This window comes from Diadema setosum, chromosome 8 (assembly GCF_964275005.1).
Source record: "Diadema setosum chromosome 8, eeDiaSeto1, whole genome shotgun sequence".
NCBI lineage: Eukaryota > Metazoa > Echinodermata > Echinoidea > Diadematoida > Diadematidae > Diadema > Diadema setosum.
The window spans coordinates 26,996,825-27,020,112 of NC_092692.1; the positions used below are offsets into that span (position 1 = coordinate 26,996,825).

The 23,288-nt window shown below is 41.4% G+C and overlaps 1 protein-coding gene across 1 annotated transcript in view; it reads right to left on the bottom strand.

The window, feature by feature from the left end:
- Window positions 1-602: 602 nt before the first annotated feature.
- Window positions 603-23,288, bottom strand: part of LOC140231482 (ankyrin-repeat and fibronectin type III domain-containing 1-like) — a 68,171-nt gene continuing 45,485 nt past the window's right edge. The window contains exons 11-23 of the mRNA XM_072311614.1: window positions 20,425-20,515; window positions 16,623-16,736; window positions 16,145-16,247; window positions 9,745-9,877; window positions 8,571-8,783; window positions 7,821-7,940; window positions 7,015-7,221; window positions 6,572-6,721; window positions 6,017-6,137; window positions 5,262-5,428; window positions 4,369-4,537; window positions 3,854-4,020; window positions 603-3,475 (exon numbers count right to left, since the gene is read on the bottom strand). Coding sequence (XP_072167715.1) covers window positions 3,194-3,475; window positions 3,854-4,020; window positions 4,369-4,537; window positions 5,262-5,428; window positions 6,017-6,137; window positions 6,572-6,721; window positions 7,015-7,221; window positions 7,821-7,940; window positions 8,571-8,783; window positions 9,745-9,877; window positions 16,145-16,247; window positions 16,623-16,736; window positions 20,425-20,515 — 2,037 coding nt within the window. The 3' untranslated portion in view covers window positions 603-3,193. The remainder of the gene's footprint in view (window positions 3,476-3,853; window positions 4,021-4,368; window positions 4,538-5,261; window positions 5,429-6,016; window positions 6,138-6,571; window positions 6,722-7,014; window positions 7,222-7,820; window positions 7,941-8,570; window positions 8,784-9,744; window positions 9,878-16,144; window positions 16,248-16,622; window positions 16,737-20,424; window positions 20,516-23,288) is intronic.

The window sequence follows — 23,288 nt, forward strand, 5'->3', positions numbered from 1 at the left end:
TTCATCACTCATGTCCACCATCCTGCAATGAAATGAGGTAGATTATCCTTATAAAGTGTCAAAGCGTACAATCTCAAAATGTGCCAATAAGGAAGGTATCTACGCAGTAACAGAATACGCAGTTTCCACAGTTGAGCACTTTACTACTGCTGTGATGTTCAGATCATTTATACATGGCATTCCTGTCAATCAGATCAATTGTGATTGCTAACAGAAGGGATTATTTATCCTTTTTTTCAGTTAGTAAATTTAAGTAACAGATGGTGGTAGTTAAGTGAGGCATGATGATAAGGTATCTTGAACAATAACTTTTTTTCTTTCAGACTCAATGCAAAATAAAGCTGATATTACTGTTGACATGGGTCACAACAGTACTTCACTTTTCAAGGTCCAATTCAACTCTACAAACACAACATGAAACATCTGACTTTGGCACAGAATAACAATCGACAAGAATTTGAAGTAAGTTTAATGACACTTGAGAACAAGTTTGAGCAATTCATAAAAAAAAAACAACAAAAAAAAACTATCATATTACCACTGCCACAAATACTGCTCTTCCAGTCAGTTTTTGGACTAAAGTATATTTTCAGGTAAACTCTATTATATGCGATATAATTTCTTCTGCCGTTAGTAAAATGCATCATCATACCCTACAATTTGTAAAATCACTGGATAAAACTGAATGGACAATCATATTTGTAATAAAAATGTACTACATATTTCACAATTAAAATACATCCCCATTATCAGTTTGGGAGCTTTTAAAGTGGGATCATATTTGTCACAATTTTAAAAGTAATGCAATGTCTTGAGCTTCCTCTAGGACTACAGTTACTTGGCATGCTGGCAAAAAACACAAAACAAAAAATAACACAAAATGAAACAAACTGCTTGGCAATTGGCGCGCTGCTGTCGGCACTCCGTATTGATGACACTCCAAACTCAATATGGCATGCTCCTTATGATCACTTGGGAGCCCTCTCTTCTTAAAATGGCACACTGACTCAAAATGCTTGAATTCCAAGAAACGTCCAGTTTCTCTTGGTCAAAGAAATGTGCAACAGCATATCAATCATAACATACACACGCTTTTTTCTTAACATGTTCACACTGGAATATTTCACCACAGATTTTTCTCCCCCTTCAAATATCCTCTTTACTGCCAAGAGAAGTCTTGCAACCAAGTCCTGCCTATGAATCAGATGACAGTTGCAAAGTACTTCCGTCATTCTCACTATTCCTTCCTCTTCAGAACTTTTTCGATCATTGCATAGCACACACATTATCATACGACGTCACTTCCTGATAGCAAAGCCGTTGAATGTTCTGGATAGCTTTCTGGCTTCTATTTCTGCTGTACACTGTACACGTAAGGTCACTTTTCTAGTTCTCAGCTTGGATCAAATACAAGTGTGGAACAATGGAAAACATTTGGTTGTGACAAAACAGTCATGAAATCAGAAGGAACTACTGTAATCGATGGATTTCCCTCTTCTTTTTTTTTAAACAACATAGTTTGTGCAATAAATGCATACTGAGACTTCTGCAACAATATGCAGTGAATAAATGGGGCAGGTCATTTTTGTTCCCACCCACTTAAAAGATACTGAATGACTCGCGGTGCATTCAACTTTCTTCATGATGGCTATGATTTATTGCACATTACATCATCTTACACATCAAATGAAAATAACGACCAAGCTCTGTATCCATTCTAGACTCTTCAGTGTTCATAGTTTCCATGTCACCTAAAGCTCAGCTGAAAAATTCAACCTTCCAATATGACTAGAAATCACTTGAATGTCCTAGTCTTCCAGTAAGTAAGTTGTGTTTTTCTGTTTCTATTTGCTCATATTAATCACAGAAAAAAAAAAATGCCTCTGGAATGCTTAAAAAACCCACATGAATACATCAGCCAAAATGATTTTCTTTATGATGGGTCTAGATTGACCACACGGGATATACATCTCCATGTCAAAAGCTAAATGTCCAGGGTAAATATGAATATGGCTGTATATTAAAGAAGAAGAAGAAAAAAAAGACATTGCCAGAGATTCATTCCACAAATCATATGAATCTTTGATTAAATTGGCATTAAAAAAGAGAGTAAAAACAGGTTGTCAAAATCAGTACAACAATGGATATAAGATTAAAAAAAGGTAACTAGGCTAGAAGGAGCCTCATTGTGTTAAACTGCCAGGAAAGAAAAGTATTATCATAGTTTAAAGCCCTAAAAAGTACCTCAGTAATGTATGGAGGCCATGGCAATCTAATTCATAGTACATCAAGTAATATGGGGTACAAACTATCTTAAAGGCATAATATATGTCTGAAAATTATAAACATGGCAAGAGATCTACCAGACACCACCATAACCTTGACATTTGAATATCTGGTTCCCGAATATTAAGTGACAACCTGTTTTGACTGTTAAATCTCAGTCACTGGTGAAAAAGAGGGAATGATTTTTAGTTGTGCAATTTCTGCTCATGGCAGAGAAACGTTCTGTTTGTCAGAAATTCTTTGGTGTTGAAGGGACATCGCTCTCCCCTGCCCAGTCCCCGATGAGCGGCCATTCTCCGGCGATGCAATCCCTGTGGTATGGCCGCAGTCACTGTACATGGCCTGTCCATCAGTTATCTCTCTGCCCTTGTCAGCAAAGAGCACTATTCCTCTGTTGCATAGCAGTGTGACCGCTTGATAATATCTTATTGCTTGTGCCGTTGAGGAAGTGTCCTGTCCAGGCTGCGACCCCTTCTGGCCAGAGAGAGCGAGAAAAGGTGCAATAATCCCCATTTCCAGGAAAAATATAATCCACTTTGTACCACAAGGCACCTCGCTGTAGCCAGCAGTCTCTCTCAATTTGGTGCTCAGATGATATCGAGGAATTCAACGAAAGTCAGCTGGTGAGATTGGCTCAGTGACACACTCCCAATCTGGGGGAATCAGTCTTCATCTGCATCACCTGACGGCATTCAGGACTCAAAAGGGCGTGGCAGAACTGGAACCAATGTACAATCTTTCTGCCCCCGCGCCCATTTCCCCCCTCCTCCGATCCCTATCCTCCTGATCTCCATTGCACTGATGATTCTTGAGGAGTGCACACACTCACAGCTGCAGGCAGAGAGAGCTGTCCAAAGTGGATGTGTTTTTTCTTTGAGAGATGGATGGATGGGGGGCAATCCTGGCATCATACCTCCGTCGAGGGTCCAACGTTCAGGATCGCCCTCTCCGAATCCTTGGGGCGAACGAAGAGCTGGCCTTTGGTCCAGGGGTTTTGGAGCTGGAGGGGGCAGAAGTGGTCCTGCAGCGTGTACTCCTTGCTGGCGATGATGGCCACCAGGCAGAACTGGGCGCTGTCCTCCGGCGAGAAGGCGGGCGTCTCCACCCCGCTGCTCTCCATGGCCTTGTTCAGCTGCTGGACGACGAGGCTGACGATCTCCTCGCACGTCGTCCTCGACGTCACATGGAGCTGTGGAGTGACAAGATGAGAAAATATTAGACGGGCTGGACCGTTTGGAAATTGTATGACCAGACAAAGCATTGATCCTTATTCAATACTACTTCTGCTGCCATTATTACCACCACTACTACTACTACTACTACTCCTACTACTCCTACTAATACTTAGTAATATTACTACTACCACTACCACTAAAACTACCCTTACCACTACTTCTAATAAAGTTACTCCTAATATTACTACTCCTACCACTACTGGTTATAATGATATCTCTGTTTGCATTGTGCCTTTCAACTGCAAACCATAAACCCTAGACTCCCAAAAATATGACCTTTCTGACCATCAAAATCTGGGATGAGGACGACAATTACTTCATTGTGCTTTTACCTTGACGCTCGTTCCTTTGGCAAGACCGGAATTGTAGGCGGGGAATACTCTGAGTATGCCAGACTTGAGGGTGCTGTCTGCCACTGACTCCACGTTGAGGGGCAACGTCTGGCAACCGATGCTGCTGCTGCAGGGAGGGGGTGGCAGCAATGTGTGGTTCTGGGAATCTGAGGAGAAAAAGGCAAGATACACAAAACAGGGCACAATTAACAATTGCATCACCAATTATGATCACTACTACTACTACAACAATGGATTCTGGCAATAACAAATTCAGTGGGACCAGTGAAAGCACTTCGTTATATTAAAATTTTGCTGTATCAGGGTTTGACAAAACAATGGTAAACACAAAAACTCTGGGGAGAGGGAAATACAATGCTAAAACAGTACTTTTGTAATATCAGTGTTCTTAATGATGGGAGTGAGCCCGTTGAATTCCCATCATGACATACTATATACATGTACTTTCATGAATCTAAATTCTCTCCCCTATCAGCAGAAATGGTATCACCCACCTTTCATACACTGCCCCAGTGTGGCAAGAATGTCCTCAGAAGCGTCCACTGGCGAAGGGGGAGGAGCGTAGAGCACCGAGAGGGGCACACCCCCTTTGATCTGCTTGTCCCTGGCATACTGGAGGATGTCCATGATCCATCGCATCCCTCTCCACATCATGTCCAGTGACTGAGAGGCAGAATGACAAGTATGATGCATCACACTTTAGTAAAGTGTTAGCCTGCCCTCTACAGTTCAATTGAACAAGTTTCTTTTCTTCTTTTTTCCTAGCTTAGTCTTATCTACTAGACCCCACACTATATCCAATGACATGACTTTATGGCAGAAGATCAACACACACACACTCCAAAAGAAAAATACAAGATCAAACTTGGTCCTATTGCAACTGATTGACTAACTGCCCTACAGCCATGAAAATAAGCACAGATTATTCAGTGTTTTAGAAATACCCAGAAGCCATGATTAAAAAAAAAAAAAATTCATGGCATACATATTCAGAATGGACTCGAACCAACAATCTCCTGATAGACAGGCATCGATCTACTAGACTATCGACCTTTCAACCAACAGCTAGAGTTGGTTTTTATCCCTTATAGCAGCGGGTACTATATTAGCGGTCATTTTAATTTCAAGAAGCTCAGGTCAGCTCACTAGTGTCCAGTGTTCAGGAAGGTTGTCGAAAAATGCTACCGATACAAGCTGTCTTTCAGTCATCTTAGAGGAGAATTCAAATAAATATGCAGAGAGAGAGATTGCTTGCTTGGTTTTATATATTGATCATGATTCACCAAAGATTACTCCCTGCCCAGCTTTGAAGCATCCCACTGCTCCTCTCGAGACTGTCATCATCATCAAAATCATGATGCAGTGAATTACGAGGCAGCGCTCTCACCTTCTGGAATTCCTCCACTTGAGTCTGCCGCTGCTTGGCCTCGTTGAGCTCGTCGTTGGAGAAGGCCTCGCGGAGCTGCTGCTGGGTGATGAGTGCCTCCGTCTCCATGATAGACGACAGCCGGGCGTAGCGTCGGATGAAGTCCCCATGGTATGTGCTCATGTGAACTGTTCAGTCGGGGGTGGGTGGGGGGGGGGGGGAACAAAAACGTGCATGCCATTAGGTAATTGGAAGATTGGGATATCTCATTCCTGTCAGCTGGTCTGACCGGAGTTCAACTCTTTCAATTTATGTGTTGTTTGATTGATTTTTCAATTTATTAGGACTGGAATTAGCTGCATCATACTCGTTTCCAAGTGCTTGTCTGAAGAGAAGCAAATTCTTGGTGATATTGATATTGTTGTTGAGGACCTCATTCCTGCAAACCGACATGAGTCACAGCAATAATCCACTTGTATACTTGGAAACTACAGCTTCAATTTTGCTGCCTAGAATTTTAAGATCATACTTGACTGCATTTATGCAGTCATGACTACACGTATCCTCTTCATTTCAAGAAAATTCATGTTTTAATGCATGCCTAAGGTGATGATTATTATTATTATTATTATTTTTTTTATATATCTGTATTCATCCTGCAACACATTTCTCACACACCACATAATCATGTGATTCTGCCTTACACTGGGTCAGGTGACCTTTTTTTAAAGGGCACGTCATGTGACTTTTCAAATTGGGCAGGTCATGTGACTTACTCATTTCAAAGATGGGCACTGAGATGGAGGTGAAATCTCTGCTGATGATCCAGTCATCGGATGGTGTCCCTGGTCCTATGCAAACGCTGCCCAACGGCGGGAGCAGCAAAATGAAGGCAATCTGTGGACAAGATGGGAGAGCAAAAAGAGAATGATATGGAGGAAGGCTCGTCTATGTGATGTCATGCTAAGATTCTCATCAGCTGCTACAACATATTTCGTACACTGCTAATTGCAGTGGCAGGGAGGAATATTTAGCAATTGATGCTACTCTCCAACAAGTCTGTTTAAACCCCTTTGTTTTAAGTCTGTTTAAGCCCCTGTAAGTACACAACTGGTGTTATATTGGTGAGACTTTAATGTAGGAGTAGAAAATGTTCAACTCCAATATTTCACTGATACTCAGCAAGACAAAGGGACCTTGTATGTAGATTTACTGCAAGGTCTATTAGCAGTGGTTTATTCCACGCCCCGACACAAATTTCTGCCTAGTGTTCTCCTGGTAGAGCACCTCTGGAAAAAAAAAAAAAAAAAAGTGCCTAAAATGTGTCTCACCTCGTCACTAAGCTCCACAACCTCCAGGTCACACAGTCGATGCGTGATGGCCTCTTCCTCTGTCACCCCGACTCTCGTCAGGAGTTTTCTCGTGGCCGACGCGAGCTGACGCTGGAAGTCTTCTTGCACTTTGGTTGCTTTCCTTTTTACCTGATGTCAGCAAATTGAGAAAAAGGAACAAAACACCTGATATTAAAACCTGTGCACATGCTTCTACATTCACTCATACTTTGCATGTGATGTTTTGTTGATAAAAGTTTATCATCATTCATCCGAAGCCTTTTCTGGTACAAGATGACTTTATCTCAAAAGAAAACTGTATACAGTAAATCAGAAATGAGTGAAGGAAGAAAATAGAAACAAACCAACCAAAAAAAAAAAGAAAAGAAAAAAAAAGCCAAAACAAAACATGAGCTCGGCAGCCTAGTCTACCGCTTCCGTACCTCGCACTTGTCCAGACTGTGTAGCCAGTCCCACTCCTCCTGCGAGACGTTGTGGTTGTCCCGCACCTTGATGTGGGGCAGCATGCTGGGGTGCTTCTCCGGCACCTGCACTCGGATGTTGTCCACCGAGCTGCGCAGCTTGAGGTAGCCCACGTAGAGACCCCGGGAGAGGGGTGTGTTGCACACCTGGTGGTGCAGGATCTTCTCCTGCAAAGGTCAAAGGTGAATTTGAGAATGGGAGAATAGTCAGGGCATAGGCCATTTCAAAGACGTACGTGTATATGGCGACTGTGGTATTTTCTTTTTCCTTACAGAACAGCTTTCATCATGTTTGCTCCCAATGCTTTTGTCCGATAATTACAAAGGCATTTCAAGATGTCTCTATAAATGCCTGAAATATTGGGACAGAGTACGGTTGTCCCTAGCATCAGCATGATCAAATCAAGTGACTGTGGTGATAAAATGGCACTTGGCACTAGCATCTGACATGATCGAAAAATGTTGCGAGTCTTCAAAATGACTATAAAAATAGAGCAATTACTGTGACATCTTTATCACTGCATTCATCTGCAGAATGAACACACACCAATAATGCGCTACTCTTTGTCAAACTTTTCTCATTCATGGGTAAATATTGCCGCTATTAACACCATCATCAACATTGCTCATCATATTCTAGTGCATATGCAATACCATTGCTGTTGTATGGACAGGAAAAAAAAAAACAAACCAAAAAATCAAACAACATCTTCAGAACATTATTTCGCTGGTGATAAGCTTAGAGTCCCTGATGCAGTCCCACTCACCGGTAATGAGGTAAGGAGGAGATCAGCTGCCACGGGACATTCGACGCTCATCGACTTCCTCTTCTGCACTCTCGTCATGCTCACCCACTTCAGAGCTGCACTCTGGATCGTCCTTGGGTCCTGCAAGAGAAGAACAAGGGAAAGAATTAAAAGAAAATCATCACTGATGCCCCTACCAACTCGTTGCTATGGAAACAGGGCTTAGGACAAAGCCTCCTCAATAGTCAAGTCTCCCCATGACAATTGCCTACAGAGGAACGAGTGAGAAACCACTGCATATTTCATAGCTCCAATTCTCGAGATGGACAACAAAACAAATCCTCACCTCTTGGAGACAGTCTGACCCACAATTTGCACTGCTCTTTATGGATTAAAAGTCAGTTTTGGACACCATGAGCATTCCAAATAAATTAATACATGAAGGTGTCAATGATGTCATAACTCCACTTACCTGGGCCTCTTCAGTTTGCACACTAAATTGTTCATTTAATTTCATTTCATTTTATTCATTTCCAAATTTGCATTAAAATGCAAAAGAACAATAAAGGTGAGAATATATTATCACAAGTGATATCAACAAATAAATATATAAAAAAGAGAGAGATACTACACAAGAGAGAGAGAGAGAGAGGAAAAAAATGGAATTCTATGAGAGAATATGGAGGAGCCAACAGAGGCCATTGACCCTTCTATGGCTAGCATTAAGAGCACCATGCGTTTCAGTGAGTGGAAGTGGGCGTGGCCGGTTACCTTGACGCTGTTGATGAGGGTGAAGATGAGGATGCCCTGGCTGTCCCTCACAGGCTCGTAGTAGAGCTTGCCCAGGTCCTGCATTCCCAAGATGCTCTGCAGCTGGGCGGCGGCCTGCAGGAGGCGGCTGCGGAAGAGGACAACTGGGGAGGAGGCGGTGGACTGGGTCAGGTCGTTGCGCAGGAGGTCAACGTCTTCCCATGTCTGGGCCACCTGTTGAATGGGAGGAGAAGACAATGGCAAAAATACCATCAGTACTAATGGAATTCTGAGTCTCTTTGTGATCTCTCTTTTTTTTAATTTTTTTTTAAAATAACCATCAGCCTTCAACATTACATTCTGATACAATGCAATGCACATGAAAACTGCTACATACAAGTTCCTTAGTGATCAGTTTTACATGCTTATGAAGTATTCTTGGCATGTTTGGCCACTTAAAAAAAGTATGTCCAGTCTGCACATGGGATTTACATCACAAATAAAACAATTCCACAGATGTTGTTAGACTTTACCTTGAAGGAGCTTTAAAGGGATAGTACAGTTTTGGTGGAGATGAGAATTGGGTTTTTAACTTTTTGCGAGATACCAAGAAAACACTTATGATACAGTATAGAACATACCATTTTAAGAGGAATTCAAAGTTTATTCGACAAAAATCGGGTTTGGATAGACTGAAACATCAAAAAACAAAGTAAAACAAAGCGATCGTAATAAAGTGTGGGTCCCACACTTTATTAGAATCGCTCTTTTTTATATCTCAGCCATTTCAAAACCAATTTTCATCAAATAAATGTTGAATTCCTCATAGAATTACATGCTCTTTCACATTTTATAAGAGGTTTCTCATTTTATAAGAGGTTTCTCATTATCTCACAAAAAAATGTTAGAAACCTGAAATTAGGTCTCAACCATAACTGTACAATCCCTTTAATGTAATACTCAGGAAAGACTACTCACTCTCTCAAAATTAGCATGCTTTCAATCTTACACATTTCACAGCAAGTACAAATTTTTGATGACATTATAAGAAGTGCAATTACACTCTAATTTACTTGCAGAATAGATGGAACTATAACATACTGCAGGAAAGCATATTATGATGTATTTTGATGTTGCAGCCACATCTACATGTATTCTCATAATAATGCTTACTAAAATTCACACTCCAACCCACCTTCATGAACCAGAGGAAGTCCTGTTGAATGTTGCTGGGGAAGTTCTCGTCCACCTCGACAATGGGCAGGTAGTCTTCTGTTGTCACCAAGACCTTGTCCTCATTGTAGATGACGGAGGCGATGTACACACCCCTGGAGAGAAGAGAATTGAGACAAGCATTGTACTGAATCAATCACATGAGCAGTGGTGCACAGCAAATATACAATCTCTCGCCAGTCTCGGGAATCCCTAGGGGTCTCCTTGCCAGTGATTATTGCAACTTATGACGACTGTAGCTGCCACATTAGGTATGCTATCATTGTAAAAACATTTTCAAAATTTGGGTCATGAACATGGCAGGGTCTCTTCTTTTTGATTCATCATTCTCCCTGTAAAAAAATGTTGAAACATGGGTCATGACTGTTCGCAAAGAGCTGACCCAGGCATGTAAATAAATATAGCATGCTTAATATGTGCAAAGACCACACACAAAATGCCAATTGCTGAAACTGAAGGCAAAACATCACTTCTCCAATCACTATCACTTTGTTCGCATATATGACCATTTAACATCCTGAACTGACTGTTTACATTCCCAGTCCTTTTAAAATACAGATGAAATCCCTAAACATCTTTTGTTCTTCTATGAAAAAGAGACACACACACAGAAAAAATAGTCGAGCAAATAATACTCTCGTAGTGATGGAAAAATCAGCTTATGTTCTCCTCGAAAACGTGAGACACAGGCACGTGGCAAAACAGGTTTGGTTGTCTCTTTTTGTTAGTGCTAACTCTGACATTTACACCGTGATTCTGGAGCGTGTCATTGCATATCATGTAAATAATGGTGTCGTGAGAGGAACACCATCATTAATCTCTGCAGCCTAAGTAATGTAAAGTCCATTAGTGTCTTGCGAATGTTCCACTCTTTTTTTTTTCCTTTTAATTTTGTGGCGACAAATGTCTGACGAAGGGGAGCCCACTCAAACTGTCGTTATTCATGTTGCCGGGAGAATGACATCTGCTATCGACCCTAATCAGTTTATCCCTACACCCTGCACCCCGTCTGCGCAAAGTTACACCGTTATGGTTAACACTCTTGCGTCTCCACGCCAGAAAAAGTACCACAGAACACACTTGCAGGTCAGTCACCCCCAGCCGTGGCATACATATTGGTCATTGCCTGCATATCCTCAGCAAACAAACATCTATCATCCCTATAATTAGCGGTCTTAAATAAACACCCAACTCATAAAGGCATAATCTGTCTGCCAGACAAGGGAGAACATGAGCGACAGACAGACAAATTATGATATTGAAGTGGGGAAAGATAACGGACTGACAGAACGAGAGAGAAAGGAGGAGGGTGGGAGAGAATGTTAATGGGGAGGAATATGAGTGAGTGAAAGGAGAACAGGTGTAACAAATGGAGCGACAGAGAAAGGATAGTAGGAGACAGGATAAAAGACAGATACAGGAACAACAATACAGAGTGACTGAAAATAGCTGTGAAGAATGGAAACAAATTGAAAAAGTGAAGCTGCAATGAAAGAGATAGAGACAGACAAATATAGACTGATAGACATAGATAAATAGACAGGTAGACAGATAGCTAGATAGATAGATAAAGAAATGGACAAATATAACTAGATCTCTAGATAGATACATAAACAGATGGATAGACCGATAAATTGGGAATAGATGAATGTACGGTGCATGATGGAGAGACCGAAAGTGAAGGAAAGAATGATAAAATTGTCAGAAGAGTGGGAAAGCTGCAACAAGAGACAGACAAATATAGATAGATGGAGAGATAGATAAGAAAAAGATGAATACATAGTGGAGAGACTACAAATGAAGGAAAAAAGTAACTGAAATGTCAGGTAAGTGGGAAAACAAGGGAAAGAGATATACTAATCAGAAAAAGACAGACATATAGATAGATAGATAGATAGATAGATAGATAGATAGATAGATAGATAGATAGAGAACAAATTAATGCCACTGAAAAATTGGTTGCACTAAATATAGAAAAGTATGAAGAACTGAGAAAGAAGAAAAAAAAAAACATGGAGATGAGAGACAGAGCATATTAAAACAAAAGAAATGTAAGACGTGCAATAGCATGAAGTATCCATACCCATCACCCTCTCTAACCCATCATCTCGAACACCACTGACATTCAACACAAGTTTGTCCCCACTGGCAGTAAGAGACTTAACGGGGGGGGGGGGGGGGGAGATGATGAGAAAGAGACAACTCATGGCTAGGAACTATGGGAGGAAGTCTCATGGATACGTGATCACACACCACGTTCGGTTGACGCATTGCCGTCTGTCAAATCCTTGACGCAATCTCACCTCCCTTCCCCCTTCTTTTAACTCTTAAAACCCTCTGCGGTTCCTTCCTGCCACCCCTGCCTGTGTGTGTTTCCAATGCCATCAGATTTAGCGGAGGGGGGAACCAATTCATCAGGGGACGTTTCCCTCTTTTTTCTCTGGGAAATCTCGGTGGTCACAGTGGATACAAGTTGGTAATTGTGTGATAATGAGAACATTCCCCCAGTCATTCCTGGCTACCGGCCGCTTTGGTTCTAATTCATTGCAATCTTCCTTTTTGTGTATGTCACCATGGAGCACCATGATCTCATTGTGGTTGATGTTGTTGTTGTTGTTGAGTTTTGTTTGCCACTTGTCAGTTTAACATGACTATTTATGCCCTGACAATCCTCGTGGCTGAATGGGAGACACGCTTTTAAACTCGAGAGATATCAATCATGTCGCGGTTGCTGAATAATGCGGGTACAAATGTCCATCAATTTAAAGATTTTTATCTCCACCCCCCAAAAAATTGATTGCTTGCCATAATGTACATCACGCTTATATGAAATCAGCCGGAGAATATAAAAAAGAAATGTGCACGTAATGACCTTTACAAAATTTCTGGGAGCTTGATAAATGAAGAAAGAAAAGGTTAGATGCGCATTGTGTTCCTGATACAGATCACAACCTCACATTAAAGCCATGTTAAGATCGATACGTGAAGGGAAAACAACACACAACTTTTAAATCTGGATTGATGTGAAACCTGAGCACTTCCCTTTTATTTCTCACAGAGCTGACGGCTTCGAGTAAATACTCTAGGCGCGGAGGAGAGTAGGTGACGTCATGGAAGTTCAAGGCCTCCTTCACGGAAGGAAGGGATATACTGCCGTAAACACCAGCGATCTCCGAATGCGTAGCGTCGTCAAACCTCAGTCGAACGTTTGTGATTTGTCTGCCAAGCATTTGATGTTGCCAAGGCAGACAGTCTCTTGTTATATACTCTGATTTTGTTCCCTAATATATCCCCCTCCACCCAAATATGGCACACCTCTTGACATATATGGCTAATGAAACATCCACTGTGTGCTTTTTCGTTGATGTTTCCATGGAAACGGGGGTGGGGGGAGGTGGGTGGGATTATGAGGTTTTTGTAAGTATTTTTGTGAAGTGGAAATTAAGTGCCTCAATCTCTGCCTGCGAAAATAAGATGAGGTAGATAAGCTTTCGTATATGTCCTGCCCTCCATCCCTACCTCAAATCAGTGTGCCACAAAACCATGAAAACACTCGTGTTGACTAGCTGACATTTGACACTGCAAAACATGTTTGATGACATTTTCCTGCTTGTTGAGTATCTTGTTTTGATGCCATAAGTAGAGGTCAAAATCACCCACAACAAAATGATAACCTTGTTTGGCAGAAATGTGTGTGGGCCGTATGCACAACGTGACACGCGTTGCTCAGTGACGACCGTCAGCCGCATCCGAAACGTGCCGGAGAGGAAAAGGCCTGCAATCTGTTCATTCATTACATTAAGTTTGGGTGGAGTACACTTTAAGGGACAGTGACCGCCAACTCCCTCTCCAATGCCCCATCCCCCTCTCCAATGCCCCATCCCCTGGTCTTAACTTAACCCCCCCCCACCTTCTCCTCTTTGTCCAGTCATGTGATTGTCCCAATTATCACCCACTGCCGCGAACAAAACCACACAGCATAGGCTTCCTATAATTGTCTCTACTTCACTCCCCCCCTTCCCTGTTTGCCTAGGTATTGGATTACCAGCTCTCTCTCTCTCATTGCATGATTGCTGATGCCAGTTATTCAAAACTCTTGACGACGATCGACGAAAACACTTTTTGAACACTTGAGTTAAAGTAGGCACGACTCGTTCATGTCACTAAGTGGGCTTTTGAGTAGGGTTTCACATAAATTCACTTAAGGCATATTGCCTGGTATTAACTAACACACACACACACACACACACACACACACAAAAAGAACCGATGGAAAAAATTCAATCCAATCAGCATTTGATGCTGCAAATGGCATGGTTTCCAATAAAACATTGCAAGTAAACAGGGACAGAATACAAAACTGGTGCTCTTTACTTCTTCCATTACATTGTGCCTTCTCTTTCATTAATTTTGTAGAGCTTTTTTTGGTGGGGGGGGGGGGGATGAGAGGAACCCGATGACTGTGTTTACGCACCAAACATTCTCGGATGTGTGACCGGAGAATACGCAAGTACATGGTTACAATCACGCTCGGGACAACTTTGTAAGTCAGACGACGTGATTTATGCTGCATTTTGCGCCACGAGAGATTGTTGCCGGAAACAACAACTGCGCCAGAGTGCAGGTAACAGAGAACTCCAAAATTGGCAGACGAGTGACCCAAATTCTTCACCTCCTTACCATCCCAACAAACTTACGATCAAGGGTAAAATTGAAAAACTTTTCACTCCCTATACCCTTTTTCTTCAACAGACCGGCAAAACAGATCAATTCCCCACCAAAATCATGTCTACTTTTGCAGCGACTGGAGGGGGAAAAGTTTGCTTAAATTGGAGTCACTCGGCAACCGACTAGGAGTGATGAATACTAATTCTGCAATCCTGCACCTGCTGATTCTATTTTCGAGCCGTAAAGACACCGCGTATCGCTCTCACTTATTTCGGGGACATGTAAACAGACTCAATGTGCGGATGCAATCACACTGTCAACCTTACTCCCGATCTTGACACGATTGTACTGACCCACACTGCTCATCAGAACGGGCAACTCTCAACCCATGCTCTCGCACACCAAAGATTGGGTAGACATTCGGCAGTACACATGAAAAGTGCTATGATAGGGTTCCTGCACCTTTTACAAAAATAAAATCAATGATTTTTCCATGCAGAAGTTTAGAAATCCAGGATCCTTTCTCAGAAAATAACTTTATTAAGACTGTAAGTGGTTGGTGTAAAAACAAATGAAAATTACTATTAGATAAACAGTGACCACGCAAAATTCCAGACAATGTGTCTACCACATCAACACTGTCTATGGCAGATCAGTTGGTCTGATATGATTTGATAAAATGCTTTCTGTAAAATTAAAAAAAAAATTGAATTCATAGATTTCCATGACTTTTTTCCATGATATGTTTGAAATTCGGCCTTTACCATGACTTTTCAAGGCCTGGAAAAACATTTTCAAAATTCCATGACTTTTCCACGTTTACCATGACTGGAAAAGCCCTACTATGAATACCACCAACAAAAGTGAAATTACATATCATAGATGATGACACTCAGCTTATTGACTCACTCAGTTACCATAGCAACAGACAAACAGCATGCATTCACATCTCATCCTCAGTCACACACATTAAATAACTTATTCTTTATGCCCTGAAATTCTTCTCTCCATTTTTTGTTGTTGGAAATAGTCAAGTAACAAAGGAATATCATCAAATGCCATTTCCATCACACTGCCATATACATCAATTTGGCTGTCCAGGGTCCCGTACGTTTCATAAAACTGTTATCAGTAACAACTGCCACATTTCTATGACAAATTTGCTCTCAGCCATCGGATGCAATGATTTCAGTAGCTTATAACAACTATCATAACATGTTATTGATAACAAGTTTTATGAAACAGGGCTCTGATCTTCTTTCACACTGAGGAAATAATATTTTCAACTGATGCCTCATAATGTCACTCTTCACTGAACGACCGCAGCATTCATCGACACAGTCATCAAAGAAAGTAGTCATATAAGCATGCAAAAATGAATCCTGTCTGATTGATGTTGTTAATTCTCTGTAGAAGTACCTTATTTCAACGATTTCAGCATATGTGCTGCAGCCACTATAATATATGCCCATCAAAAGCAGTCAAGTAGAATTGCATAATCTTTACATCAAGGGACTGACTGAAAAACATCAACAAATGTGTCTGTGCGATTTACCTCACAAAGAATTCTATGCAAAAGCAAGTTGCAGCACAGTCTAATCTGTGACTCATTCACAAAAACAAATGATTATCATCTCTCGATCAATAAGAATTCAGGAAAGGGGGAAGGGGAATGATCAAGACAAGGGTCTCACCTTCGTAGATGCTTCTGGAATTTTGGGGCAGACTGAAAGAGGTTCTTAAGGCTTTTCCTGACTGTCTTCCTCATCTGATTGGGTGACGCTCGCGGTGAACTCGCTGTCGGGGGGCAAACAAGAAGACACATTAATTAAGAAAAGATGAAAAGTGTAGAAATCACTGGAAAGACAATGCAGTCAGGAACAGCTGCAAAGATTTTTTTTTTCTGTGACTGAGTAACACAATATATGCAAAGACTTTTTTAAAATCATATCATAAGAGGTTATCAATAGATCGCAATCTACACAAACAGCTACTAATCATATCAACATATCTAATAATATCACATCACACATTTTCATTGACAGCAGCGACACAACAAATATACAATACCCCAACACTCCAAAAACCACCATCTCAAAATACTTCTGTACAAAAATGATTATGACAAGCCTATGACGAGAGATTGACAAAAACAAAATGTGCTATACTCACATTTGATTTCTGCGGAGTCGGCCGGTCGTGCGTCCCTCACCTGCTGAAAGAGCTCATCGATCATGCTTAACCTTCCCCACGATCTCGGCTTACTCCCATCCACATCTCGCCAACCTGTTGCCAAGGCGAGAAAATTTTGAAAAATAAAAAAAGGTTAAGAACCAAATCATATTACCAACCAACTAATGATGGAGAAACTTCAGAGAAGTAAAGGAAAAAAAAAAGAGAAAAAGAAAAAGAGGAGACTTGTGATGTATGATGCTTTTGTAATCCCTGGGGACAGCAGAAGTGGACTGATATCACAAATTCTACAAGATATAATGCCACAAAGTTATAGCAATCTGGCCCAAAAATATGATACCTTTCTTCTTCCAAAATGTGGGTGCCATTGGAGCCACCTGCTACTGCAATGTACTCCTGTGACTTTTTCCTAATGAGATGTGAAAGAGTTGGAAGATGCGTACAGCTCACTCGCTTGCTCGAGACACGAATGAAGACACAGCGGACACAGTGCGTACATTCCGGGCGGAGAGCGAGAGAGAGAGTGCGAGAGAGTTATCAGCTGACTGGAGCCCGTCTCTGGATGGATAGTAAGTATCCGCGGAACGGCGTGCTGCCACCGAGTGCTGTAATCGACTCGCACTGCGCCAACTGGGGATTCCTCCTTCCCGCTAGTGCCTTTAACTACATCCTCCCTCTTCCCACTGCGTGTAGTCTAATCTCCCAAGACCTAGTTTCTTCTTTTAATTTCTATTCCCTGTGTGAGCCTAGCTGGCTACGAGAGAGGGCAGGGTGTAATTATATCCTTGAACGATTTGATTTGACCAGCCACTGGAGGTGTAAGACCAGGTTGCACAAAACAAGGGAAAGTGCATTTAGGGAGGGAAATTAAACTCTTCCTCTATCGTTCAAAGTGTCCTTAAGAAATGGTTTCTGCCCCGGAGGCAAGATCACTGAAGTGTACGTGCTACGTGTGGCGTTTCCCGACCTCGCTGGGCTTGAACAAAGTGGGGAGCAGTCTGACACTGAGACTAGGAATGACAAGAGTTGTTTGGGAGAGGAAAAAAGCTACTGGAGTCACCACAAAAATGAAGTCAAGTAACCCATTCTCCCTAATGCCCTCTTCATGATGGAAACATTGGAACAAGCTCTCATTCTCTCTTGGTCTCTCACCAAACGAACGTGAGCCAATCTGAGCGGTCTCGTCACGTGGATGCCTCCTTAACACCGAAATCGCCGCCATACACGCGTACCTTGGCTCACGTGTCAGGTAGATCTGACACGTGTTCCCGACACGTGAGCTACCGAATAGGATGTTTGTCTGGATGGAGTTGTCTCCCCTGTCTGAGATTCCCCAAAGACCGACGCTGTAAAGCGCACTAATGCGGCAATGCCAAATCTGCTTATCCCTCCAAAATATCAACAGTAAGATGTCAAACGGGTGCGTGTAATCTGGAATACCGAAAGTAACTACAAGTCACGCCCCCGCGGATGTCACACAAATAATGCGGACATCGCTGTTCCTTGCCTCGGATTGGTACGAATCAATCCATAGGCATCTCAGACAAGCTCTTGGTATAATATAATGATCCAATTTTTGTTACAAGAGATGGACACCACCTACCACCACCACCTACCACCACCACCTACCACCTCCACCTCCCACCCACCTCTGCAGAGAGGCCACCCTGTAACACATAACCACCAGCTTTCATCATCATCATCATCGTTGCACCCCTCCTGTATTGTGGCATACGTCGCACATATTTCAAGCATGGTGTCACGGCATATGAGGTTCTGAATGGATCTATTTTACAAATTCCTGTCGGACAGATTCCCTTACATACCGCACACGTCACCAAGATATAAGGAATCATTATTTCTTTTTCTTTCTTTTTTTTTTTTGTCGGGAGGGGAGGAGCTAGCTATCCTATCTCATGTAACAAGGTTTCTTATTTGCAATGCCACACCACTGCGATAGTTATCTAGACACGAGCACAAATTTATTTTGGACATGTAAAAAAAGGGGGGTGTAATATCAATTTCATGAGAATCTTGAGTAAGATACATCACTGCCCACATGTAAATCCTTTTAAACATCTTTATACTCCATTTCCCTTTCTTTTCTTTTCTTTGTCTTTGCTCTTTTTTTTTTTAATACTAGTCTTCATTCAAGATACATATTGGCACACATTTTATACTTGATGTGATGAGCTGGAAACAATCATGGTGCAATGGCACTCTAGTTTATTTTTGTTCTTGTTATCTTTTTTTGTAACTCATTCTATTCAATATCACAATTTTAATATTTTTTTTTTGGGGGGGGGTTAAAACAGGAATCATTCTACAGTTGCAACAAGAAGGGAAATACATATGTAATGATTGTCAATGAAAAATGTAGTAATTCATGAATACAAAAAAAAAAAAAAAATGGGGACATTGTACATCCACAGGAATTTGTCCTAAGTCTACACCATACCCCTGGAGCAGACATCATACAATTCATCATGTCCAATCAGAAAAACTGCAAATATTGGAATTTTCCGCAGTGATCAAGCACACTCAGACAGCCCTCGGCACACAATCGTGCCGGTTGACTGAGTTCATATCTGTGCTTCCGCTCACGTTGCCAGCAACGTATATTCTTGTGACGATAACGAAAACGAAAGCAAATAATTTCCAGCAAATATTTGATGCTTCCTGGTGATGTATGATTTATTTATCATCCTTTTCTGTTTTTGTTTTTTTTTTTCTCGAGGTGGGTGAAGAAGGTTTGGTGGAGGTAAATACACGCTAACCACAAAAATCTGTGCATCAAAGAAGTGAAGTTACAAACTACTATAAAGCATTATATATCCTACAGACTGTAAGAATATACATCTATTGTATTTCGGTTAAAATCTTCTTCTTTTCTTCATCATATTTTTCCTCCTATACTCTGTCTCCTTCTACATATGTATTTTTTTTTTTGTTCCTTCCTCTTGTTAGTTCTGCTCTTCTTCAGCAGAAGAGCAGAACTGCTCTTCTTCTGCTCTTGTTAGTTCTGCTCTTCTTCAGCTCTTCTTCAGCAGAAGCACAGCCTGAACAATGAATCAAAGAATAGTATCATCTTTAGATGTACGGAAGGATGCAGCTTTTTTCCAATAACTACTCTCTAGGCATGGTCAGACTGACAAAAGTTTGAGAAGTTTAAGATTGCGATCTTTAAGATCTCAAAGTTTTGCCCGTGTGACTGCAAACTTCCCTCAAAACTTCCCGAAAAGCTTCTTTTGAAACTTCCCGCAAAGCTTCTTTTGAAACTTCCCACTCCAACTAGGGATATCTCCCCCTATGCCACCCCGACAAACTTCTTGATCGTTTTTCAATGGTGTGACTAGACGACAAAACGACAAAACAACAACAACAACAACAACAAAAACGCAAAGATGATATCTTAAACTTCTTGATCTTTTGCTAGTCTGCCCACGCCTTGTGATGGAAAATTGCACTTAAAAACAATAGTTGGGGGAGTGAAAATTTCTGGAAGTTGATCTGAAGTAGACTTTCTACAAATCCACACTTCTCAGAAGCACTAAAATGGGATGGAAAGGGTATTGGCATATGACACTTCACATCCAGAGAAGATGAGGATTATGATAGGAATGAACATAGGTATTTCACAGATATAGAGGGGGCGCTAGCTGACATTCCACCATTAGCTTTTCCAATAATTCCTCGCCTGGTGAAACAATACGGGGAACACGAGACAAGACAATGACCAGTGGTACACTCTCCCGCCGCGGGGTACAAGGGGCATACTTACAAGAAGGAATGGCGTACGGCGGAGTGGATGTCTGGGACGGTCCGAAGCCCTTCATGTTGAACGCTGAAACTCTCACGTAGTATTTGGCACCCTGTGGGGTAGAAGAAGAAAGGGGTTGGGCGGAGGGGGGCGAAGAGATGAGGGGAGAAGAGGCAAAGTACGGGGGAGAAGAAGAAGAAGACGAATAAAAAAAAGTTAAAGAGGTCGTTTCTGGCTATTTTCACACAAAGCATAAACAGTCAGTGCCCTGGAGATACGTCTTCCATATTTAGGGTAAGCATATATAGAACTTTCTAGATTTGGTCCATGAAGACCTGTCTTTGACCATCATCTTTTTGTTTAAAGTGATTCCCGCAAGGGCTCTCTATCAGAGGCATCAAGAATTCGTAATTCTCTCTTGATTTTCAACAGCCAGCATGAGCAGGCAGGAAAAAACAAAAGGGGAGACCCCAAATGTACAAACTTTTGTAAACATTACTGGGAAAGAAGGAAATCCTACGCGAGACTGCATGATGATGACCTACAGTAGCAAAGGCGCAAGATGCACCACAACTGACGTCATTACACAGTGCGCTGTGAATCATCAAGTGAGGATCAAATCTTTACTCTCTCATCGCCTCTATCTATTGTATCAACGTCGATTCTCCGTTCTCTTGGGGGGAAGTGTTAGGATTCAAACGCTCCCATCACATTACTTCAAACCTTACAAATAATTCAACTTCTTCATCCTTGCCGAACATTTCCTCAAAATGCCACGCAAAGAAAACAATGACCCCCCCCCAAAAAAAAAAAGAGAAAAAAAAAACACCACCCAAACAAACCCAAAACAAAACGGGAGAAAAAGTTTAACATCCTGGCGTATAGGTTACCGATTAATCCACTGGTGGCATATGGCAGCTGCATAAGTCAGTCTTCCTAAATCAATTACTACCTGGCCACTGATCCCTTTCCCTTTGTCCGTTTAATACCTCAAGAATGCACTGACTCAACTGTGTTTGTAGTCAGATTCTGATCATCACTCCAGTGTGCGATAATCGACCAGTTCTCTTGGGTAACTTTCAACTTCCCCTCTCCCCAGCTAGCCCTCCTGATTCTACATGGTAGTTCTCAATCAATATTCTCTTCCATAAGGATTAATATCCCTCTTTAGCAAAGCACTGTGAAGTGTCTATAAAATCAACAACATCAACTTCACCGGAAATAAACAACAAAATCCTACGAGTACATATCGCGAGATCATTCAAAAAGTTGTACAATCTACCTAAAGAGACATATATTTATATTTATCAGGATTGGAATTGTGTCACTTAAATTGTGATAATGATCAACTTATGATGTATACAGGATTGTCAATAAAATAATTATAGTGAGTGTGACAGACGTATTATATATGATAGGTATACAGGTTCATAGCCATAAGAAGTTCAGCAGACAACAACAGTAACAACAACTTTCAAACAATACGTAACAGGAACAACATCAATAATAAAATGAAACATGTTGTCAAAAAAAGAAAAAGAAAAAAAAGAGAGATAGGGCTCATAAGTTCAATGATAGTGAAAATGGCATCATGCCATAATATCTTGCATATTTGTCATTCTGGCATGGCATGTGCATCCAAATTGACTCATATACACTCCAAGTGTATGTCTGCAGTAATGATTGCAAATCACTCGACAACACATCATTGTATAATCATATCATGTTTATGTTTTGTCATTCAATTATGTGTCTTCTCATACTTTAGCCCAACAAACAGACACTCCAGTAATTGTCATTTAGAACCTAGATCCCCTGCCACCTCTTCTTTATCGATATTGAATAGAGAAGAACGAACATGAACACACAGTCTTCATGTCAGCACGTAGCGTGATCTATTCAAAATGACAACATGATTCATAAAGTGCGCAATATGTCAGACAAAGAAATTTTTCCACCTGCCCTGTGCGTGATAGTGTGCCACAGATACTTGCAATAAATCTCTGGTGACTAAAAAAAAAAAAGATTTATTCATCACGATGGATCCAGGACATGGTTCGATCTGAAATCTGTATCATGCTATCATGATGTCAAATGCAGTTCATCACATGTTATGGGTCCACAAGGACACAGCATGGAATAAGCAAGTGACCAAGAAGTAAAAAAGAAGAAGAAGAAAACAAACAAAACAAAGAAAGAAAAAAAGAGAAGAGCATTGTGAAACCAGAAGTCCATTACTGTGCTACCTGGAAGGGCTGCCAAATTAGGGTCCCAAAGTACCCTGGTGTTCGTGCCGAGTAGTAACAAGGGTAAGAAGACTCAAGGCCAGGAGCATGTCATACAATAATGCCTTATCTCAAGTATTGACACCAAAGCACGTTTTGAGGATCTTGTATAGAACAGAAAGTATGACCCACTTTAGTTTTTAAACCACCAGATACAAGCACACTCGTATGCCTACAAGGTGATGCTGATCTTAAGAAGATTTACTTCTTTTCTGGAGGAGGGGGTAGAGGATGATTTCAATTGTCCGACTGAGCAACCAGAAAATAGAGTTTCCTCTGGGCATTGTATGCACTGATGGAAACACACTCTGTGGGAAAAACGTGTGGCACAGAACATGGCCGATTCACAATGTATAGTCCTCAAAAGGGGGGGGGGGGGGTATAAGGCAACATGCCATAATGTTTCAACATTGCCTCAATCAAATCACTACTTGCCTTTCCCGACCAGCTTGTTGAGCGCTTCATCCTGCATGCAAAAACTTGACGTTGCTGGAAAGAAAATCCATACACAGCCTTCCCATCTTCAGGAGAGCTAGAGAGTCGTTATCCGGCAATCTAATTCCCAGCGATTGCTCTGTAAAAGTTCCTCACTTCACACCA